The sequence below is a fragment of the Anopheles nili genome, chromosome 3 (genome assembly GCF_943737925.1).
Source record: "Anopheles nili chromosome 3, idAnoNiliSN_F5_01, whole genome shotgun sequence".
In the NCBI taxonomy this organism is placed as follows: Eukaryota; Metazoa; Arthropoda; class Insecta; order Diptera; family Culicidae; genus Anopheles; species Anopheles nili.
The window spans coordinates 57262535-57272526 of record NC_071292.1 but is presented as its reverse complement, the minus strand read 5'-3'; the positions used below and the strand labels follow the sequence as shown (position 1 = coordinate 57272526).

General features: G+C 47.7%; 1 protein-coding gene across 1 annotated transcript; it reads right to left on the bottom strand.

The window, feature by feature from the left end:
* Positions 1–6142: 6142 nt before the first annotated feature.
* On the bottom strand, positions 6143–9445 carry LOC128725805 (troponin C, isoallergen Bla g 6.0101-like). The gene is made up of 6 exons (XM_053819575.1): positions 9370–9445; positions 8992–9016; positions 8505–8771; positions 7551–7682; positions 7403–7423; positions 6143–6968 (listed from the first exon to the last, which is right to left on the bottom strand). Exons 1-6 carry the CDS (start codon positions 9421–9423, stop codon positions 6952–6954), a joined length of 516 nt encoding a protein of 171 aa, XP_053675550.1. The 5' UTR covers positions 9424–9445; the 3' UTR covers positions 6143–6951.
* Between the last annotated feature and the right edge of the window lie 547 nt (positions 9446–9992).

The window sequence follows — 9992 nt, the reverse complement described above, 5'->3', positions numbered from 1 at the left end:
GTTCATGTATTTCCGGAATATTCAAGCGCATGGTCACCGTCCGTGGCGAAGGCACATTTGGCACTGCTGGTAAAATATAACTTGATGGCAATTAAAAATTATCATTTGGCATATGGCACGTGGGTGCGTAAGTATATAAGCAGGATCATCGATAGTATCAGGCGCGTGCAGCCTCCTCGATGGATGTTCTCGAGCGACGTGATTGGTTTAACCGCACTATGAACTGACGCCTACGACAACCGGACACTGCATTCCCTTACGGTGTAATATCATCTGGTGTCGTACATAACAAACATTCAAAGCTAGCGAGAATATTGAATTCCATCACAGAAATTAGTCGCATACAGTTTTCTTCTTTGGTTTGCGTTCAAAACTATACTTATAGGTGGAAAAACAACATAAGTTCTATTTAAATCTCACAACTTATGACCACCAAGATCGATACGGCCATCTCATAGTGTGCTTAGAGCAATGAGATCGATGGTAAATAAGATGGGTTGCGGATTATCACGTGCTAGAGTGATCGACGATATGTGCTGATAACATTAGAGGGAGAAAGCAATCATATTTGTCCATGCGTGGGAGCGAGAGCATCCCTGGAGTGACCTTCGAGATTGCTTGCCCAAGGTATCAGCTAGGTGCAGCCTCCTTGACGCATGCTCTCTCGGTACTAACGAAGCCAGAATCCATCAAAATCGGGCCGTTTTTGGGGTCTTTTTGGGGACTTTTTTAGGATATTTGCGAAATATCCAAGCACGCAGTCACTCTGTCCAGCACGAAAGCTCATTTGGCACTGCTGGTATGATTTTTTTGCATTGCAATTAAAAATTATCATTTGGCATATGGCACGTGGCTGCGCAAGTATATAAGCAGGATCATCGATAGTATCAGGAGCGTGCAGCCTCCTCGATGGATGTTCTCGAGCGACGTGATTGGTTTAATCGCACTATGAACTGACGCGTACGACAACCGGACACTGCATTCCTTTACGGTGTAATATCATCTGGTGTCGTACAAAACAAACATTCTAAGCTAGCGAGAATATTGAATTCCATCACAGAAATTAGTCGCATACAGTTTTCTTCTTTGGTTTACGTTCATAATTATACTTTTAAGCGGAAAAACAACATAAGTTCTATTTAAATCTCACAACTTATGACCACCAAGATCGATACGGCCATCTCATAGTGTGCTTAGAGCAATGAGATCGATGGTAAATAAGATGGGTTGCGGATTATCACGTGCTAGAGTGATCGACGATATGTGCTGATAACATTAGAGGGAGAAAGCAATCATATTTGTCCATGCGTGGGAGCGAGAGCATCCCTGGAGTGACCTTCGAGATTGCTTGCCCAAGGTATCAGCTAGGTGCAGCCTCCTTGACGCATGCTCTCTCGGTACTAACGAAGCCAGAATCCATCAAAATCGGGCCGTTTTTGGGGTCTTTTTGGGGACATTTTTGGGATATTTGCGAAATATCCAAGCACGCAGTCACTCTGTCCAGCACGAAGGCTCATTTGGCACTGCTGGTATGATTTTTTTGGATTGCAATTAAAAATGATTATTTCGCGTATGGATCGTGGGCGCGTGAGCAGAAAAGCAAGATCATGCGCGCACTACTTCCTTGACGCACATGCTCATGTATTTCCGGAATATTCAAGCGCATGGTCACCGTCCGTGGCGAAGGCACATTTGGCACTGCTGGTAAAATATAACTTGATGGCAATTAAAAATTATCATTTGGCATATGGCACGTGGGTGCGTAAGCACATAAGCAGGATCATCGATAGTATCAGGAGCGTGCAGCCTCCTCGATGGATGTTCTCGAGCGACGTGATTGGTCTAACCGCACTATGGACTGACGCGTACGACAACCGGACACTGCATTTCTTAGCGGTGTAATATCATCTGGTGTCGTACAAAACAAACATTCAAAGCTAGCGAGAATATTGAATTCCGTTTCAGAAATTAGTCGCATACAGTTTTATTCTTTGGTTTACGTTCATAATTATACTTTTAAGCGGAAAAACAACATAAATTTTATTTAAATTTCACGACTTATGGCCACCAAGATCGATACGGCCATCTCATAGTGTGTTTAGAGCAATGAGATCGATGGTAGATAAGATGGGTTGCATATTATCAAGTGCTAGAGCGATCGACGATATGTGTTGATAACAATTATTATGACCGGCAAAATACTGCGACCAAATTATGACCGGTAACATACGACACTCAATAAGATCGTACAGTGTGCTTAGAATAATCCGATCGATAGCTAACGATAGCAAACGAGATGGCATGCTAATTATCATGCGCCAGAAAGATCGACGATATGTACCGATAATATTTGGAGGGGAAAGCCAATAGCTTTAGTGCGATAAACCAGCTGGTGCATGCATCCTCCTCGACGCATGATCTCTCGTTACTAGCGAATTCAAATTTGGCGATTTTGGCGTTCAAAATGCGACGCCGAATCGAACCGCTTAGCGACGAGCGTGGGCTTGATTTTTATGCATTTGTTGCATGCAAGCGTGTGATTTGCCCTAGCAGCTCGAGTAGTTTTGATTAAATTTTATTCTTTCTATTTGCCTTGTGCACTGTTGTTTCTTCATTTTTATGAGCATGTATAGATTCTCTATGAATATATGTGCTGCGATTTATTACTTTTATGTTTAAATCGTAAAATATTTATAAATTACTACGAGTTTTTGATGAAAGTAAATGCCCACCAGCCATGAAATATGCGAAATTATACAAAAAGAATGAATGTTTGTTGTTTGTTTTGTTTTGCACAGTTTGTTGTTCATGCATAAGCAAGTGCGGTAACAAACTACGCAAAGAAATTAAATATTAATATAAGTCTCTCTTAACGGAATTACTTGCTCCAGGCAAAAGAAAACTACGATGAAATTTAAATTATATTATAATTACAAAAATAGAATTCATTGATGTTGCAAACAATCAAGTAGTTTTTAACTAATTTTCTGACACACTGAACCAGTTATCATTTTTTAGCATAAAATCTCAACAAAAAAGAATACAAACGTTAAACTCTTTGATTTAAAATTCAAAGACGTTTTTCCATACCACAAATAAAAAGGGGTGAAAATTTTTTAACTTTTTTTTGTCAAAATTGAAGTACTGTGAAGGGTGAATCAAAACTGCCCGAGTACTCTTGTGAAAATCGGTAGTTGCACGCTCAAGCACTATGTTAATGTTGCTTTAGTTTCACATCGCAAATAGCTGGAACCGATCAGGTGTGCGTTAAACCTTGTGAAAAAAAAACGAAACACAAATGCGATCCATAACTTCATCACTCGATGTGCACGAGCACAAGTGCAACGCAGACAGCGCCATAATTACGGATTGTTTCTCGGCTTTCCAGAGATGCCATTTTTAATTGTACCACCATGCGCTCAAAATCGACTCGCAACTGTCAAACCTGTGTCATTATCCAAGCAACCAAGCAAGCCATGACTTTTTGTGCAACTGCAAAAGTGCGCCACACTCTGGGGTAGCCTCATTTCTTCCCATCCCGTGCACGATTCGCCCGAGATCGCTTCATTCGGATGGCCGCTCGTTGGCAAATAACAAATGACTTGCACATACGTTGAGTTTTCACGCGAGCACGATGAGGATGCGGCGGGAATAACTTTTGCGCCATTGCGCCCTGCCACAAAACTGCGGTAGTCATCGAAGGGAATTGCACACCACACAAGTGGGGCTGGATGAAAACCAGCTGCAAGTGCAATTCCCACACCGATTGTTTGCGATGCCCGTGATCTCGCAAACGCCGCGAATGTGCATCTGCCGCACCGTGCCATGTGCACAGCATTCGGAATGCAATTGGGGCAACGTTTAGGCGTCGTACATGTCGGTGCTAATGAAACTAGCGCACCCGGAATGTGGCCGTGTTTATGTTGGCACATTTTTCTCACACGAGCTTCGCATGCACGGTGGAACAGAGACGGCATAAGAACGAGCTTGTGAGCCGCATTCTACTAGGTGCAGGTTCTTAGCGTGCTTTAAACGGCGGCAAGCTTTTGCTGAAGGAGCAGCTTTTCAACCCACACATGAAGCCGCGGTCATAATGTGATGATTTCAGGGAGCAGTATTAATTATTCAGATTAATGCATCCAAAATTAATACCTTTTGGCGTATCAAGAGCGCTTGGTTCTAAATTTCCTCAGGCTTAGCACGGTTATTGGCCTCCCACGTGTGTAATAAATTGCTAGTGGTATGTAAATTTCACCCTCCAACATCTAGCTCACCGGTCACCGGTCACCGGTCAGATATTTATTTGATTAATCGACCTCAGATTCCACCACGGGCGCACACAGCGGCGTTATGGAAATTCGTTCGTACAAGTCATAATGCGAGCCCTCGCTGGGTCCGAAATGCGGTGGTCCTTGTGTGTCCGTAACGAGCGCACCACCAAACGACCGATGGCGTGAAAGAGGGCACCGTTTCGGTTGCGACTCGTCAAGGCATCAACACGACGAGACAGGTTCACTCGACAACTGGCCGGAAAATCAACCTGCCCGACGAGCTGGCCCACAGTGCACACGCGCTCGCGCGCGCGCATTGGAAAACCCTGAACTCCGTGACAAGAAATTCGCGCACGAGCGTGACAACACCGGCGGCAACGCGAGCCCGCCACATTAATTACACCGTTATGGTGTTTATTTGCCGTCAATTGCAAATTTTCAACAGCCTTTGGTTCGAGCGCCCGGCCCTAGCCTCTAAACTAAATCGCCGACCGCATCGAATCGTCATCGATTTTGAGTGGCGAGGTTGGCCGCAAAATATTCGCTAATCAATTTCCCGGGCACCTTCCCAGCCTTCGGGTGGCTAAGCGCGTTGCATTACTTCGCGGCCCCGCCCGGACCGGTTGCCCAATGGACTCGCACGCCTTTCCCACCGCGTGTGCACCATTATGAGCTCATCAGCTGCAACGTGTCCCGGGCGCAAGGTCCACACCCAGAGCGCGAGAGATGAATTCGAAGCCCATTTCACGCATGATCCAGTTGAGGCGCACCGAAGACCGGCAGTTGCGCAGACACGTGTTCGTGGTGTTTGCGCGTGTGCTCGCGCGCGCTTCGCGCAAAAGGGTCTGGTTTTGGGCGCGAAACAGAAGGGGAGAGTTTCGCGTCGTTTCTCGCTTGACAATGGGGCGTGGAGGGTTGCATGATGAGGTTGCGAAAAGTATGTGCCAAAAGATTGGAACGCTCGCGGACGCCAATTGTGGGGCCAAAAATCTCGGGGAGGGTGTTCCGAGCGCTAAGGGGAGGGGAGCTTTAACACGAATGCATAGAAATTAGGCCGTCTCCGGTGGTGGTTTGATTTGATAAGCCCCGAGGGAAGCGAACCAATGACGGGAAACGCGATAAACACGCCGAGCAGCATGCTGATTTTGGGAGGTGGGAGGTTTACGTAACGGTGAGCTTTAAATATTTGTTACAGCGGCATTCCGAAAGCTTGTTCACGCCATCATTTTTTTTTAATTAAATATTTCGGAGAGTAGACGAAGACTAGACTAGCTCACAATTTCCACTTGTTTAGGCAAGGCACAATATTCGATTAAATAAACCAACTCCAAAAGGCTTGAAATAGCCCACCCACCTCTCGAACGAAGTTCGAATTAAATACTCTTTTATTCTCGGAAAAGCTCACTCACCGAAAAAAAAAAACAGCCACTAACTCACCCACCCCATAATCTGTTCATTATGTTCGAGTTAATCCGCCCCAAAACAGCGGTCGAGAGCACCACGCCAGCTGGGCTTATCCCTTGCTCAAACAAATCAACCCCTAAACTTTCGTCTTTTGTGCTTTTCGGCAGAGAAATTGGATACCTTTGCGCAAAGCAAACAGGACCGGCACATTCCGCATTCATGCTTAGTTCTTTCAAACATCCTGCCGCTTACCATAGCTGTGTGTGTGTTTTTTTTCCAACCGGTTCTCCTGAAGCGCCTTTCGAATGCAATGCCCATGGATAAAAATGCACTCCATTAGTTCAACTAGCGGTGAATATATTTAGACTCCTTCACTTCCACTCGACGTATCCGGGTGAGCTTTCGCCACTTGCGCGTGGGTATGCAGCGTGTGTGCGTATGTGTGTGTGTGTGTGGGTGTACGTGTACGTGTGCGATGTGCCTTTGTGAGTAGGAAGTCGTCGCCTCCCAACAACCCCCGATGTCGATGTCGATGTCTTACAAAGCGAATTACGGATGATATCCTGCCGGAAAGATGCCACCATCTTGTGTGCCTTTTCCGCTCCTAAACCCCCAAACTCAACTTCCCCTCATTTCCATTCTATTCTTTTCTCTTATCACCGAACCACCACTGAAGGAACTGGTGGGTTTTTCCAGGCGGCTTCCGCTACTCCGTTCTCCGGGCTACCCGTTCCAAAGGCAAAGACACGTTCTTATCCTAAAAGGCATGAAACATTTATTTTCAGTTCCTTTGCGATGGGTTGGGTGAGTGGGTGGGTATGGTGTATGAGTGGTCGAGGGGTGAGCATGATTTGCGATGTGAATGCGGAAAACTGGCTGGTTGCTCGTCTATCCGGCACCAAACGAGCTGGCACCGTATAAACGCAACCACTCCAAAGTCTATCTCTCTCTCTCTCACAACTATTCTTTCTTTCTTTCATTTTGTCATTCTAATTATTTCTCACCAACCCTCCCACGTCTGTTGTGCGGCGTTGGGGTTTTCTTCTGCGTTACTATCTAGTTAACATCTACAAGCATCTGTGCATCCGTCCATCTGGTCCTCTGTCGGTTGTCTCATGCCAGTGCTCTTGTGCGGCGTTGTACCGCAGGATCTGCTCGTGCTAAACGGCGAATGATTGTTTGCAGAAGTGCTCGGATGCAGGGCACTGTGCGGCTGCAGGCACCTTTCGCATCCTTGGCTCTCGGCCGTGCATGTGTGCCACGAAAGCCACCACAGTTACGCGTAGTAGTCGGCTGAAGCGAAGCGAAATGAAAGCGCAGCGAATCGTCAGCAAGCAGGGCATACATTAGTGCAAATTTCCCCATGAAATGGTATCAGGATAACGGGAAGAAAGACACACAAACCGGAATTAGCAAAGGACCTGTTTTATCTCTGACCTCCCCCCCGTAGTAGTAAGGACGAACGAAACGCACGTGAACACAGCACCCGCACAAAAGCTCGAAGTTAATTATGCCAACCAGAAAAGCGCACGCACGCAGAAGAAGTGGCAAACTCCTGTGGGGTGGTGCATCGCGCGAGTTCCACCAAATGCACCAGCGTATGGCGCCAATGGCACTTTGCTCACTTCTGCCACTTTCGCTACGGGCTAATTAGCATCGGGCATGTAGCTGGGGTCCTGGGAGCACACGAAACAACATTTCAACGCATTTTAAGACGACACTCTTACCTGTCATCACCTCCATGAATTCTGGTTTGTGGGACGTTGTTTTTGTTTTTTGAGTTGAGATAAATAAATTGCGTGAAAGAGAGCGAAACAGAGAGAAGGAAAGTTATGCTTATTCATTTCAGTAGCGATGCGACGGGATGCGATTTACCCTCAAAGTCCACCGTGCCGGATCCGTCGGCGTCGATCTCGTCCACGATATCGTCCAGCTCTTCTTCCGGCACGGCTCCATCCAGCTCCCGGAGGATGGCCTTGAACTCCTCCACGGGCAGGTATCCCTTTGCTATGAATGAAACCCCCACCCGAAAAAAAGGACGATAATAACGAGAAGGCGTATGAATAAATCATGACGATCGCGCTTTTGAGCTGGCGCAAATTATTCGCTCTCTCCCGTTACGTGCGGCTTTAATTGCAAAATTGCAATTTCGTCCATATTTATAGCCCTGTCATGTTAGGGGGGCAGGCGTGTTGATTGTGAAAAAATCGTGGCTCTAAATCATACCCAACGTGCGCTTTTGCTTCGCCGCACCTGGCGCAAAACACGACAGGGCGATGATCAGCCGGCTGTCCGGCGTTCATTTGTTTCCGATTCCGATATTTTTATAGCGCACTCGCCAATCCAATTGCCAGCCATTCAACCGTACCGAGCCGTCTGTCGCGTTGCATTCTAGCTAGTCTCGACACGGATGCACCACTCCGAGGGCTCAAACCGAATCGTGCGCCAGCAGGACTAGTGCCGGGGGTTCGGGCGATATGCTAAAAATACGTTGACATAGATTGCAATCATCGTGCTGGCACCATCGTCGCGTTTTGGCTGTCGTACGGTCGTGTCGGTCGGTGCACCGAATGCCCAACCTCGTGGGGCTCATGGGCGTGAGAAAGGCCACCGAAATGAAAAAAAAAAAACACTGGACCGATGCTGCCGGAAAAGTGTTTTGCATAAATTTCCGAAATAAGACTACGCGCCCAGCGGAAGCGAATGGAAATTTGTCCATTTCTCATGCTTCGGATTTTTCACACGCTTTCTCTCTCTCCCGTTTCGGCACTGATTTCGGAACCAGCGATTTTGGTACGATTCATGGGCGCTTTTCCCTGGAAAACTCACCGTCCTTGTCGTACATCATGAACACCTCGCGGAGTTCTTTGCGCAGGGCGTCATAGTCCTCCTCGGGCTCGACATAGTTTGAGGCAAGTGCGACGAACTCGTCGAATTCTAGCTGGCCGGATTCGTCCTCATCGTACTCCTCGATCACCTCTTCGAGTTCCTCCTCCGATAGTTTGTGCCCGAGCAGCTCCAGGATCGTGCCAACCACGTCCGTGGAAATGCTGCCCGTTTTCTCCTTGTCGAACGCGTTGAAGGCATCCCGCAGCACTGGGAAAGAAAGAATGGAAACAACCCGACCCGACCCGGGTATCCCGTTGCTTGAGTATCTGCGCGGGTTTTGTTTGCACAATCACCACCACGTTGGCACTTCTCGAGTGACACCAGAGTGGTGATTTTCCGACCCAACGTTGTTTGCTTTTTCCATCCGCGGGTTTGCCATTTTTATCGTCCATTCCCAACCGCCTTTCACCTGCGTTGGCTAACTCACCTTTCAGCTGGTCTTTGCTCAGCTCCTGCTGCAGCTCCGCGAGTTGCAAACGCGTGGAAACCATCGAGCCGGAGCCAAATCCCGTCCAACGAACGCGTGCAAAACAATGCAAAACGGAAACGCGGCCATCGTCAACCATCGGTCAATGGGGAAGTGGGCGAAAATTAGGCGCCCGCGCAGCAAAATCACACGCAAATAATTGACCACGAAAAGAAGAACGAAACAAGAAGAAAAGCGGAAAGCGATGAAAATGAGCAATCGGATCGGAACTCGTGCGAGCCGAGCCCGTGGAAATGGGTGGAAAAGCTCCGCGAATTTCGGTCGCAAATTGCGCAAAGGAAATCCACAAAATGCTACCATTAGCGGACGGCCACCTACCTTGCCGGTGCCAGTTCCCGTGCTTTCACCCGCGTCCGACATCGTGTCTGACATTTTCTGTGGAAATGAGCAAAACAAGCAACAGCAACAGCTGAAAACGCGAAACAAAAAAAAGGTTCACCACCAACCGGCGCCGGAAAAACGCAAAACACTCGCAGCACTCGCACCACGTGGAAGCAAATGGGAGGCGATTTTGGTGCTAATTTTCACCGCGATTACACCGTGGTACTAGCGTCTCGATCACGTTTCAGTCTCGAAGGCTAGCGCGAACTGATTCCCGATGCGTTTTCACGAGTGCATCTTAAACTGCGCCAATTCGGTTGTGTTCTTTTCCCCTTTTTTTTGGTGTTGTTTGTTGGTTGCTCGATTCGCGATCGATTACAATCGGATGCAGCCGCTGGTGCATCGACCACGCAAGCAAACGCACGCGGGCAATCGGCTAGAACTGTCGCACGCAAAAGTTCACTTCACGCGACGGCACGCCATTACGTTCGGTTGACGGCGCAAGGTCGGGCTCACGGGCTCGAAATCGAACCGACCTTTACAAAGCACCCGCCGGTGAAAGTGCCTGTCCACCGATCGTTCGATCGATCGAGAGGAAAGTGAATTCACGATGCTACGGT

Excerpts from the sequence above, each read along its gene's own strand:
- LOC128725805 (XM_053819575.1), bottom strand. The coding sequence starts at position 9,423 with ATGTCAGACACGATGTCGGACGCGGGTGAAAGCACGGGAACTGGCACC. Across the intron at positions 9,017-9,369 it reads CGGGAACTGGCACCGGCAAG|GAGCTGAGCAAAGACCAGCT; the intron begins GTAGGTGGCCGT and ends GAGCTGCAGCAG. Across the intron at positions 8,772-8,991 it reads GAGCAAAGACCAGCTGAAAG|TGCTGCGGGATGCCTTCAAC; the intron begins GTGAGTTAGCCA and ends TTTCTTTCCCAG.